Below are 13,457 nucleotides of genomic sequence, written 5' to 3'. Positions count from 1 at the left end.
TAAAATTATTATATTGCATATTGTAACATTATATCGCGAATCCTGTTTCGGAGCTGGGATAAAGAAAAGGAAGCTGGTTATATATGCGTGAAACTGTTCAATATTTCCCAAGCTTAAGTTAAATCGCCGAACTGCCTCGGGAGCAAGTATTATAGTTTAATATACATATTATGTATATACCATGTACCATATATATATATGTATAGTATACACAGAGACTGCATATTGTCTCGCCTCCTTGGCCTCCTCGCGCAGCTCAATGAGTTCTCTTCTTCACGAGCATTTCAGTAAAGTCAACGATTTTATCTGACAGTTTAAGATCGCGGGTTAAAAACGCGGCACGAGTACTTTGAAGTTCTCGGTTAGCTCGCATCATCTCACCTCAACTATAACCGCGGCGATAATACGGTTCACCTGCAAAAATTAATAACTCGAGAGCCATGTAATAAATATGTTCCTGGTATGATCGGGCAAGACCTGCGCTTATATTACAACAAGATGGAAAACGCGTTCGAAAAAGAAATCGTCAACGCGCGATACTGAAATTAATTATTCAGGACTAATTAACGAATGATATAAAAATCGTTTAGCGTATAATAAATGATCTGAAAAAATTGACGCGTTTTTCACTCACAATCTTATAAGGATTTATGTATAAATCTCTGTTTTACTACATTATTACATTATCCTTGTTACCACGATCCTGTAATATCGATAATCATATAATCCCAAGAATGATTATCATTGTCATTTCAATTCCGCAATCGTTGCTCGTCCTTCTGGTTATATATTATAATCTACAACATATGCATAGGGTAAAACAACACGCGAACACACGTCGTGAGTATAACGCGGGGGTGGGTGGGTGGGAGGGTAAGAAGGGCGCAGCTCGCGCGGTGTTTCAACGACAAAGAGACCATCCGCCGACGCCGCGAGTGGCGGAGGGGATGGTTAAGGGAGTAAGGGGGCGGAGGAGGAGTGGTGGAACGGTTTGCGGAGTACATGAAAGGGATGCGCACCGGCGCCATTCTTGTCTGAGCCCCGCGTCCTCCCCCGCAAAAGCAAGGACTCTCCGGGAGAGGGTGGCGTTCGCCCCGGCGAACGAGCATCACCATCCACATCCCCCTTTTCATTTAACCAGCGAGGAAAGCGAGGCGAACCGAACCGAACCGAACCGTGTTCACGGGGCTCCTGTGATGTGTAGGTTGTATAGTTACAGGTATATTACGTAGAAGAAGAAGCCGCGCAAGGTGAGAGAGGTGAGCAAGGGGCAAGGGACGGCGGAGGGGGAGGGTTGATGGGTATAACATAGGTAGGTGGCTAGGTGGTAGGTATGCGGGATATTGAAGGAGCGAGAGCCGCGAGTCGGCGAGGCTACGGGGGGCGGAGGCGAGACCGGTAAGCGACCTCAACCCCTTTGTCGGCACATGCGCGTAAGTCTGGAGAACCGTCGCCGCCGACGTCGGCAAGGGTGGGCCGCGGCAACAATGAGCATTGTGATTTGCGCGCAGCTCCGATTGGCCGGACGCCCCACCCGCGGCGAACCGGCTCTCTCTCTCTCTCTCCTCCTCTATCTCTATCTCTATCTCTATCCATCTCTCTCTGGCGCCGCGGCGCCTGCAAGGGGATGATTCTCTCCCCTCGCCCCCGTCGCCCGTGACAATGAACCGCGCCGCCCCCGACCGGACCTGGACCGACGAGAGAAATAAAGACAGCCTGCACAGCACCTGCACACTCGGTTGTAGGTAATCAGCGACCGAAACAAAAGGAAAGGAAACGAAAGAGAGCCTGTCGTTCGCCTGCAGCTCGCACACCCGACCGCAACTCGGTGCAAGACGCTACTATCGGCGTCGCGACGCGGGGCACGATTCTAGCTACTGTTTTATACTCTCGTGCGTTGGTTTGCGGGGGATCACATATGCACAGAAAGCCGTCGATGCTCGTGTGTGCGCCGCCTTCCTTCGTTCGTTCGTATGTATGTATGTATGCACTGCACCATATACGCGGCTGTTCGAGCCCGGAGCGAACCAGAGGGAGAGGGATAGAGAGGGAGGCAGAGAATAGAGCGAGAGTGTAGCGTGGGTGTCGGAGATCGGGGGCGGGGCTTCGCCGGCAAAAGGGGTGTGGTCCTGGCGACGGGAAGCGGAGGGCCTCGGGTGGGGCGCCGCGGCGCGCAGCGTCGCTGAGAGCCGAGGGTCTGACGGTGGCCGCTGCCGCCAGGCTACTCGCGGCTTCAGTCAGTCAGCCGACGCTCTGACGTCGCGATTGTTCCCATTGTAGCGTCGCAGGCAGACGGCGACGACGTCCTTCGTTACGCATATCGGTTTCGCCGCCCCCCTACCCCACCCTCCGCCCTGCCCCCCGCCGCCCCTCGACGCCGACCGGATACACTCTGCACCTTGTGCGGACTCGGTAGTGACTTCCGCCGCGGCAACTGGTTCAGAGGAGCTCTGGAACCGCCGCGTGTTCAGCGGTAACGAGAGATAAATAAGAAATAAACAACAACAACAACAACAAGAATAAAACAAAACAAGAAAAAAAAAAAAAAACACCCCCAGTTGACTACGACACAGTGTTAGATATATGTATATATATATGTATGTACATATATGTATGTATGTATGCATATGTATTGAAACATCAAAACGCGATCACGTCACTCAAGGGATTCCCCTCCCCGAACGGGGGGCGGGTTGTTAATCGATATAAGTGTGATAAATACAGGAGGTAAATCATCGCGTGATATAGTGCGTTAAAACACCCCGGTTACAGTTATCTTACACGTATAATACCTGATATGGATTTTTAAAGAAAGGGGGGTGCAGGGGAATGTAACGGATCGAGAGATTTTTACGTATATATTTATATATGATTGTATATATATATATATATATATACGTATGTATGTATATATAAATGTCGATAATCGTGCGGGCAACGTAAATTCCAAGTTTACCATTGAAACGGAGGAAGAGAAAGAGAGGCGTCAATTATACCGTTCAAGTCAAGACGCGACCCAGTGAACTGTACCACGTAGACGCAGGTGTATTGCATTAACGTCGATCAGTGAAAGATATTAATAAATAGATAAACAACAGTGAGAGCTGCAGTGTGCGGTGCAGGTGAGAGAGTGTCCGCGGCTTTACTACCCTCATCCTCGTCCTCCTCGAGCGGTCCTGCACCAACCCCAAAAAGCGGCGTGCAGCATGATATGAACACGATCGGCAGGTAAGTGCACTTTGACCCGCAACCCCCAGTTTCGCACCCTCGAGATGTACGGGCTTCGCGATTAAAGTTTCACACATATATACTCGTATTAGGTAGGTACTTCAGTCACCGCTGTCGTCTGCAACTCGGCAGTCAGAAAAATGTGCGATTATAGATAGAACGCGCGGCTATTGTGTGCCGATTTATTTGGCAGCAGACCGGAAAAGTGACGCAAGTCTGGAAACGGGATCCTTTTTGCGTGTGACGCGATTCGAGAGTGTATATTAAAATTCGGAACGACACCTATATCCGCCGATGATCGGGTTCGGGTGCCAATTTTTGCGGTTCTTAATATGCGGCTGGCGCCAGACGCGGAGACAATCGGCTGTTAACTTTGCTCGGCAACGCGTGTAAGCATAGCGATCGTGCGTCGTGACGAAGAGACTCAATTTCCTCCTCCACGTCTCTCTCTCCTTCTCTCCCTCCTTATTTCTCTCTTTCTCTGGAGGCCATGTGCTCTGGGCATCGGAGATCGCGGAGGAGGTAGATGAGGAGGATGAGGTGCGGAAAGGGGAAAGGTGCGGGGGAGGGGGAGGGGGAGGGGGGCGAAAACGGGGACCTGCATGCCTCCTCGCCGCGGCGTTTTCTGTGTGACCCAGTGACCTCATGCCGAAGCCGCTAATCGTAAGCGCGCGATTCATCTCCGCGGTTAATTCATGACCGTCGAACTCGTTGACGGCTTGTAAAACGCCTGCTCGCGTTTCACCCTCGCGACAACTTTCGGATATCGGCGTTCATTTCCTCCCGTATCTCCTCCTCCTCCTCCTCCTCCGCCTCGTCCTTATTCTCCTTCTCTAGATCTTCTTCTTCTTTCTCTTCAGCTTCTTTCGAGCCAGACAGTATAGTAGCCTGGTTTTGCTTCTTCTTTCTTTCTTTGTTTCTTTCTTTCCTTCTTTCTTCGTTAGCTAGCTAGCTAACTCGCTCGCTCGTTGAAAGGGAAATGCTGTTGTTTTAAAATAGGCCCTGCAATCGTAAAAAAGAATAATGACTCCTGTGTAGACTTTTGTAACTCAACCGACGGGGTATTTACAGTTCGTGTTTCAAACAATCCAAACCAAGATCCCACGACGTTGGGGGAAAAACCGTATAAAACTTTAAACGACGAGTCACGTTTCTTCGGCTTGAACCTTCTTCCTATTCACCTCCTCCTGCCCCTCGTCCCATCTCCCCGAAGACATTATAAATTAAAAGAACGTCAATTCGGCAGATCTGTCTCTTTACACACACACACACACACATACACAAATAATGGATGCGTGTGTGTGTGTGTATATACATATACATAAACCACCGTCGTTTTACTTCAAACAGCTTTTCACGCCAGCGCTGTCATGTCCCCCGCGATTCCCAATTATCGTCAATTTTCAGCCTGTCGTTTATATATTCTCCTCAATACATTAACTCTGCACCTCGCTCATCGTCGCGAGGATAAATTAAAAATAAGATTAAAAAAAGAAAGAAAGAAAATGAAAAGTCAAAATAGACAAAATTAGTATTCCCGAAAGATAGATGGAGAGAGAGAGAGAGAGAGATCAAATCTCTCGCTGTGTGATAATAATTGGGGCGAATAAAACACCGTCGACGGATTGCACACATGACCGCGACGAGTACAAACGACGTCTCGTTTGACCACTCGACCGTAGGCTAGAAGAGCTTCTGCTTCTGCTGCTGTTGCTGTTACTGCAGCTGTTAATTCAATTATTCCTGAGCTTCGTGCCGGATTTGACATTGTGCGTTATATTACGGGCACATTGTCAGCTAATCCTCGACGAGATCAGCTTCACGACAACCAAGCGAGCGAGGAAGCTGCTCGCTCGTCTTAATTCTCGGACAACTTGAAAGCTCGCTCGAAGGCGGTGGTTTTTTTAAAATCCCGTCGACGTCGGTTCTTCATTTTCTCAATGCGATTTACAAGCGATTTTCACCCTTTTTTATATCAATTCTCAACGTCTTACGATTAAATTATCACCTCCGATTACCTGCATTTCTATCTCTATTCTTCTTCGAGGTTAGCAGCATCGCGCTCCTCGTTTATAAGTGACGTAAATTTTTCAAAAATTCATCAAATTTCATAACCTCTATAAACGTGTACGGAAGACTTCCGGTATTTCAAACCCGCGGCAGTTACCAGCCCGTCGTTGCAACAAACTCTATTTAACGTGCAGGCTGCGTCATGCAAATCACCGAATATAATATCTTGCTGCAGGTGCCAACGCGTGCGGCTATTCCGGAAGCGGAGAGTTTAAAAAAAATACCCAAAAAAAAAAAAAAAAAAAAAATTGATGAAAAGACAAAGTAAAGAAGAAAGAAAAAAAAAAAGAAAAGAAGAAAAAACGAAACAAAACTCAGGCAGGCTTTTTGCAGATTTATTGTTACAGAGAATATTTTGAAAGCAAAGAAGACGGATAGAGAAGAAAACCGCTAGGGATTTTTCTTATACAACGCTCTCTCGCTGCTGCAGCGGAGAAGGTTTTGTTTTTTGAAGAAATTCTATTACACAAACTTCGATCAATCCCGCTTGCACGCTGCTGCTCTATAGCCGTCGAGGAAAGAAACATCGGCAGACGTACGATTTTGTTTCGTTTCTTTTTACAAAAAAAAAATTTTTTTTTTTTTTTCACCTTCACTTCCTCCAAATACGCATCAGACCCGATGAAGAGCCACTTTTCCACGCTGAAGAGTAAAAGATATATATTTATTATTGGTAGGTCTCGTCAGGAATCTAAAGTCAGGGGGAAAAAATGAAAGAAAAAGCGTGAAAAATGAGAGCAAAAAAGGGTCGGTGAGGCGGGAGAGGGGGAGAAGGAAATCAGCTCGCGGGCAAGGCGGTTTGAAAATTGCGGCTTGTTTGTTTGTTTTATCATCAAGGGAACGGCGTGGAAACATTATTTCGACTTATATACTTTTCACTCGATTTATGTATCTATGCGCGGTGTATGTATGTACTCGCGTATACATATATGCATATAGTATATAGTATATATGGTTCATGGTATATCCGACCTAGTAGGATAGTCAATTTTTCGCTCGACTTACCGAGAAGAGGTTAATAATAATCAAAGAAGAAGTCAACCGGTAAATATTATACGGTTTTCGGTGTATACGAATCGTTTCCCCGCTTCTACGTTCCTCCCCGCGGTATGCATACAGATGTACGTAGATACGTGTATACATGCACGTATTATACACAAACTTTCATAAAGTCTCGAAAATTTAACTCGTGTCAGAGATGGTCTTCTTCATCTTATTCATCTTCTTCTTCTTCTTTATATCCTCAAACGCGAATCTCAGAATTGACTGCAAGGGCGCAGTAAATATTAGAGTCACCAGCCCGCCTAATGTGTCCCGGTATTTTTAGCCTATTTTTAAGCTCATACCATCATCAAACGAAGTAGGCTTAAAACGGTGTCATACGCCTCTGCGACTCGCTCTCGCTTCTCTGATACCGCGGCTTTATTCTCTTCATATTCTTTTCTTCCTTTCAAACTACACCCTTCTCTCCTTGCCCCACCTCACCTAGTATTTCCGTCCTCTTAATCCTTCGCCTTTCATTCTTCTTCTTCTTCTTAGCTACTGTAGCCACTGTGCAATAATAGTTAAAAAGACAAATAAAAAGGTCAAGATGCTGTTCAGGTTCGATCAACTTAATCTTCAATTATTACAGATTAAAATTTCTACAGTTATTCCGCCGTTGGACCAAATTGAAATGATCCAATATAACGAAAGAGTGATTAATACGAATGAGATTATATGCATGCGAACATTTGCAGCGTTTCGCACTCCCGCAGAATACCGTCGGCCGTTCCATTCATATTCCCCTTCTTCTCGAACCCCTCCGGAGACCGTAATTCATCTTCCGTTACAACCTGCAAAGAGAACTAATCCTCCGGCTTATTTCCGATGATCGGCGAGTGATTAAGAGCGGTCCCGGGCTCTTCTCTTCCACCATCTATATTGACCGATTACTCGGTGATCCTTCACCCTTCGACACCCCCTTCTACACACGAACTCGTCTTCCGAGTGTTCCGCAGATGTCGGGGTGAGAATGCCGCTTGCCGAACGACCGTCGAAACACTCGAATTGAGCATGGGAATTGGAATATATTGGCTTTTGGATAAGGAAAATTTAAGGGGATGGAAATCGTGTGGTCACGGAGGATTGCTAAATTCGCTAACTTTTTTTCGTAGGTTTCAAATACGTAATGTAAGGCGCTCGAAACGAAAGCTCAGAAAGTTTCATCTCGAAGCGGGAATTTTTCATGCGTAAAACTCGTGCGAACAGACCGACAATTGGGTCGTGTTTCGGTATTCTAAATCCTTAGAATGAAAAATTCTAAGAATACCGTTTTAAAAGAAGACACAAATAACAGCGAAAGCTTGCCGTAAGTTTTCTAGCCTGGTGAGAATGATCGTGAGAATTGTTTGAAATACGGGTATTATTTTTTAATGCAATACGAAAATAATTCGTGGCATATTTTTATTTCATATCGAGTGCAACTTGATTTTTCAATCACATTGCGAACCTCGAGTCTTCTTTCATCATATAAAATGGTACATAAATGTAAGTTTCACAAATTTTCACGTCGACTTGTATAAAACACGATTTACCACTGAGTGCAGATTCAACTGTTTCAATTTCGGAGTCACAAGCGTTTAAAAAAAAAATCCTCGACCTCAGGAAGACTGAGGAAGAGCTTTCGGTGCAGTGGTTTCCCGACGTGCATCAGGCACGAATTAAGGAAGCAGTCAGCCTGCAGGGTATGACGAATGTGAGAAAGTTGGGCGGTGTCAAGGGAGGCCTGCATAGTTGGCGCTCTGATTTCTTTGTTTCGTCGAGGTTCTCGGCCTGCTCGAGCGAGATGAAGAAGGCGGTGGTTACAATACACGCAAGATATTGTAACGCAGGCGGGTCTGCAGTAACGAAAAGACGCCTCGACGACGTCGCTTTTCGTCTGTAGTTTCACCGAAGGCGTATAGCTATAAGGCACATGTGGGTGTCGCGGAGAGGAGATGAGAGGAGAGGAGAGGAGCGGAGAGGAGAGGGGGGGGGGGTGAGGGCCGGGAAACCTCTAACGCGTTCCAGATGCTGAGAGCTTTGTTCCCAGCGTATACGCTAAGCGCGCAGCCTCCGTGCGTGGACCAAGTCTCGTCTCGCTCGTCTCGTCTCGTCTCGTCTCGTCCCGAAAGGCGCGCGTATCGCCCTCCGCGTGCGTCAAGCTCTTTTCTCTAGTACGGTAGAAACGCGGCGCGTGCACGTGCAGCCGCAGCCGCAACGCGGCAACGCGGGTAGGTTAAACCTCGGCGAGCAGACGACGAAGACGAGGACGTCGAAGAGGAACCCGGCCAACTCGACCAACTTCTAGCGCAACTTGACACTGAACACATGGCCCCACTTTGGCCGAGCCTAACCCAACTGCCGCCTCTCCCTCACCCCCTCACCCCCTCACCCCATTTCTCCGCTCTCCTCTCTCCTCTCTCCTCTCTCCTCTCTCCTCTTTCCTCGTGGTCCACGGGACGACGATCGGATCCGGACAATTCGAGGACAGGCTCAGCTTTGTCCTTCGCGGATGCAGCGATGCTCGTGAAACTGCTCGGGCTGCTGTTGGTCCAGAATTCGGCAGTCGACACTACAAGTCGTGGAGAAGTGATCAAGAGAGAGCAGGGAAATTCTCTTCGGGCCTACTTTCTATGCTTTCTTTTATCCGTATATATATATCCGTATATATATACTTACCCGATGCAACGTGTCAGCTATTAGATTCTATATACTACCGATTTTCAAGAGCATACAGATTTATTTATTTATTTCTACGTTGCTGCGGCAAGGAGATATTGCTGAGAGAGAGATTGCCGCAGGGGGGCACGGGGACAGGGGGAGGAGGAATAGATATCGACTGAGTCAACCGGAATTCGTTGGTTATATACCCACAGCGTTTCGATGTAATGCGAATGAATTCGGAGGATTTTTCGTTAGTCATGCAATTCCAGCGATATTACAGACTCCGATTAATGAACGTTTGGATTATCTCCGGCTTGTGCGATCCCAGATCTCGAAGGAATTTCTACCTATAAGATTATATTATACGCCGTGTTATATGTGTACAGATATTGTGGCAAGGGGAAATTTACTCCTTCAACCTACGCTGGAGGATATTCGACCTTGAACTTTGTACACTTTTCCATCCTTGTTTCAGACGATAGTACGAAATGGATTTTTTTCTTCTCTTTTTAATATATCGATGGAGAGAATTTGGGAATATTCATTTTGAAATCGGGTATACGGATGAGTATATAAGTATTGAATATTATTATATCTAGATACGTGTGTGTAACGTGTTGGCAAAGCCACGGCGGCAGATGAGAAACTATTAATGGGTTCAGGAAGATACCAGGTATCTAAATATAAACGACCGCAGCCTAAGCTGTATTAATATACACGTATTTTGTTATTTATAGCATGATAAAAGGGAAACTAAACGATGAAGATTGAGAAAAACAATGATTGTAACGATGAATAAAATATCTAACGCGCGTATGAGAATCTAGCTAATTGATCGATTTGCGAAAAATAAAAGGGGCCAACTTCGCGTGGGGGAATTTTGGCTTTTTATTTTCCTTATTTTCTTCTTCTTCTTCTTCTTCTTCTCCGTTATACAGATTGAGACGGAGATGAAGTCGGAAGTCCTTGTCACATTATTTACGTCTATTCAGCGTCGGGCTGAAGCCGTCACGTCGTTAGGAACGATTGTTGAAACAGTGGGTATCGAACGGCAAGGGAAGGAGTGAGGAAAAACAGAGATGAAAATATAGCTATTGGATGCGGATGAAGAACAAAAACGTTGTGCAAGAGAAATATCAGCTGCGGGCGGATTTTAAAAGAATCGCCGCCGGCTCGACTTAGTCTCTTCTCTCAAAGCAGCTGTCATTTGCTTGCTTGCGGGGTTATTTTTATTCATTGCGGAAGAATCTTCATTTTATTATTAGTTGCGTATAACCCGCTTTATATATACCTACGACATCGCATGGCAGGCAGAGCATCGTATTGTGTTGTTACACCTACCAACCTACCTTGAATCTATCTCGCGTATTACCCGCAAAAATGTATATTTGAAAGAAAAAAAAGTTCACCCACTTTGCTAGCTTTGAAGAAAATTCGTGCCAGAATTTTTCCCAAAATTTAGATTTCTCAATCGTGTTTACAGACGCGTATACATTATAATGCATTTGAAAATAGATTGAAAAACAATAGGAGAATCCACGGAGGCGACGTGTTGCGCAAAGGTTGGAGATGAAAACTTGAAACGTACCCAATAATCAATTTTACCGCTCAAATTCGTACGGCTGTACCTACGTATTTCGTACATACATCGTGCGAATAGGTTACAAAATCTGCGATATATATCTATATACGCTTTATAGATATGCATGTGTATAGACATCATACAGCTATAGGTACTGTTAGTTATATATGTGGTTCTTGCATACAACATTGTCATGAGTACCGAACGAGCGACACTGGTGCAAATTATTCGTGGTTGCCAATTTTTCATCCGTTTACCGGGATCATAAATAATAAAACAAGTACTGGAAAATGTTGACAGTGTGCGAGCGTTCGTGTGTGCGAGTGTATATACATATATGTTTGCCCACCGTCTACTCTTCAATTATGAAATTCGAGCGGGAGTTTTCTCGCTCTGCATTTCACCCCCCTTTTTTTTCTTCTTCTTCTTCTTCTTCTTCTTCTTCTTCCTACTCTGCATCTTTTTATTATTATACTCGTTTTCACCCACGACGATTATACATGTATAGAGCAACTACTGCGTGTAAATTCCTTTCATCGAATAAATATTTCTCCTCTCGCAGGGAGTTAGTAAATCTTTTCGTTAGAACGGGATTGAAACTACGCGCAGGGGCAATCAAAGTCACCCATGCAAGGATGGATAGCTTCTCCTTAGCGACGAGGTAGAGAGCTGTGGGTTATCCGAACACGTGGTTGTTTCGTTTTCCATGTATACATATACCATATGTACGTATAAACGTACATAGAACAAAGGTGACTGCTTTTTTTTCTCCGATCACCCCCCACTACCTTATTTTTCCCCTAACTTCTGCAGAACTTATAGTTTAGTGTCCCTGCACGCAGTTGTACACATTCGACCACAGACTTTAATTAGCCGTGAAAAAACCACAACCCCTCCTAAACTCCGAGAGCTGCGAGGGAATAGATATATAGTTTCGGAAAGTTTTCCTCGGTCCGAAATCCTAGCCGCTGCTGCAGTAGGGGGAGCAGAGAAACTCGACGTACGCTGCTTGGAGAAGCGACGAGTAGAAATTTGAAACCGACCGTTAGAGGTCGGAACTGGAGTATTTTCCGTTTGTTACCCGGCTACATCGGATCTGATTCAAAAGGCAATATATCTCGAAAGAAATGCCGGCTCGTTCCCCCTCATTTTTTTTCCGTTTTTTTGCTTTTCTTTCTCTTTTCTTCTTTTTTTGCTCGTCTCTCTGTTGAAATTCTTTGTTTTTAAGGGGGCCATCAATTAGTCAACGGATACCGTTACCAAACCGTAGCAAATTAGTGACGCCGGAAGTTCATTCATCTCGAGATAACAACGCGGGTTTTATAGCCCCTTGGCTGCCCGGCGATCGGTCTTCGGACTCCGGAATTATATCTCTAACTCTCTCGAAAAATCCCGAATCATCGTCATCTTCCGCATGTATATTATGCATTCCTATCCGCGAACGACGTCTCCGCGCGCCTTGCTGCTTCGTTTGTGTATTCGGAGGCGAGGAGAGATATAGAATTGCCACGGTGTTACAAAACGACTTTTTCAACTTCTAATATAACACAGCGCGTCAGTGTAGCATCAAGAGACTCTTTTCACAGATTATTTTATTCAATATTGCATCATGCTTGAGTTCCTGACAAATAACTGGAAAAGTTAATCGCTTAATTGCAGATTGTTGGATTAATTGAAAGTTTATTGAATCATGGGTGATCTGAATTTTTTGCTGATTTTTGAAAACGATCATAATTATAGGCAATTCTCGGGGAGTACAAATTTAAGGGATGATTTTGAATTCGTGATATTTGATAGGGGATGAGTTGATTATAATAAGATTGCACTTCACCATGGCTCTGAAATGATAATATATCCGTTTACACTTGAAGGTGTGAAAACCTGTCGTTGGAACTTCAACAGAAGACAATAATAAACACTCAAAAGGTTTCGATTATCGTGGTATGCATTCGTGAAACTGCTAATACAATCGGTTTCAAAGAGCTCAGGTGATTGTAATCTTAGAAAAAATCTATTACTCGTAACTCGCTTCAACGCAACTGACTGAATAATAATTCGCGCAATTGCAAGCTCAACTCTTTCACAAAGTAACGCAGTGACTATAAAATAGTAAAATATTTGTATAATTATTCAAAAGTCGCGAACGCAACGCGAATTCAAGATCATCGCAAAAAAGACGACGTTTTAGGACCCACGTAATCAGCTCTGCGGGATGATATCATTCGTTGCACGCAGCCGCAGGTTTTGCACGCTGCGGTGCACTTTGCGGTGGCGTTTTACAGGGTGTATGGACGGGTGGATATCCAGCGGGATCGTTTCTCGACTACGACGAGGAGCTAACCTCCAGCAGCTAGGGCGTGGGTGGAGTCCGCGAGCTCATACATAAACAAGAGAGAACGGTCGACGGAACTTGAGCATCAAAAGAAGAGACGCTACGCCGGGACTCCATTATGTAGAACGTATCCCACGCTGCTCTGTCTTCTATAAAGAATACTAACGACGACCCCTGCACCCACCCCCACGGCCCACTTTCACCCCACGAACTTCATCTCTTACCGAAGAACGGCCTTCGAGCTTTTTTTCATTTGCGGGGAACCGTATTCCTGCAGATACCTTGCATCGGTATCTGCACCCTTTTATTTATGCAAATTAAGCGAGGCACTGCGGAGTGACATGCGAAAATTTGCTTTGCTGTTTTTATACTATTCATGCAGGGTTGAACTGTAATTTTTTGACGTTTGTATAATTACTTGTCTAAATCTAAATCGACAATAAAACAGTAGAATTATTTTTTGCTAGGGGTTACGATGCCGTACATTGATCGGAAGTTAGCAACGTTATTGTAACGATTCACGCCGACAAAAAACCGTTACTTCGTGACTTTGGAATC

At 45.1% G+C, this 13,457-nt stretch overlaps 1 protein-coding gene across 3 annotated transcripts in view; it reads left to right on the top strand.

Moving 5' to 3' along the window:
• Positions 1-13,457, top strand: part of LOC124412348 (transcription factor Sox-13) — a 129,706-nt gene that overhangs the window by 78,598 nt on the left and 37,651 nt on the right. For 2 of the 3 annotated variants that reach the window (XM_046892140.1, XM_046892139.1), the window contains exon 1: positions 3,028-3,228. The exons of the other annotated variant lie outside the window; for it this stretch is intronic. In XM_046892140.1, coding sequence (XP_046748096.1) covers positions 3,212-3,228 — 17 coding nt within the window. In that variant the 5' untranslated portion in view covers positions 3,028-3,211. Of the gene's footprint in view, positions 1-3,027; positions 3,229-13,457 lie in introns of those variants that run through there. 3 annotated transcript variants of the gene reach the window in all.

This window comes from Diprion similis, chromosome 11 (assembly GCF_021155765.1).
Source record: "Diprion similis isolate iyDipSimi1 chromosome 11, iyDipSimi1.1, whole genome shotgun sequence".
Taxonomy (NCBI): domain Eukaryota; kingdom Metazoa; phylum Arthropoda; class Insecta; order Hymenoptera; family Diprionidae; genus Diprion; species Diprion similis.
The sequence above is the reverse complement of the archived record's forward strand: the minus strand, read 5'-3'. Positions and strand labels throughout refer to the sequence as shown.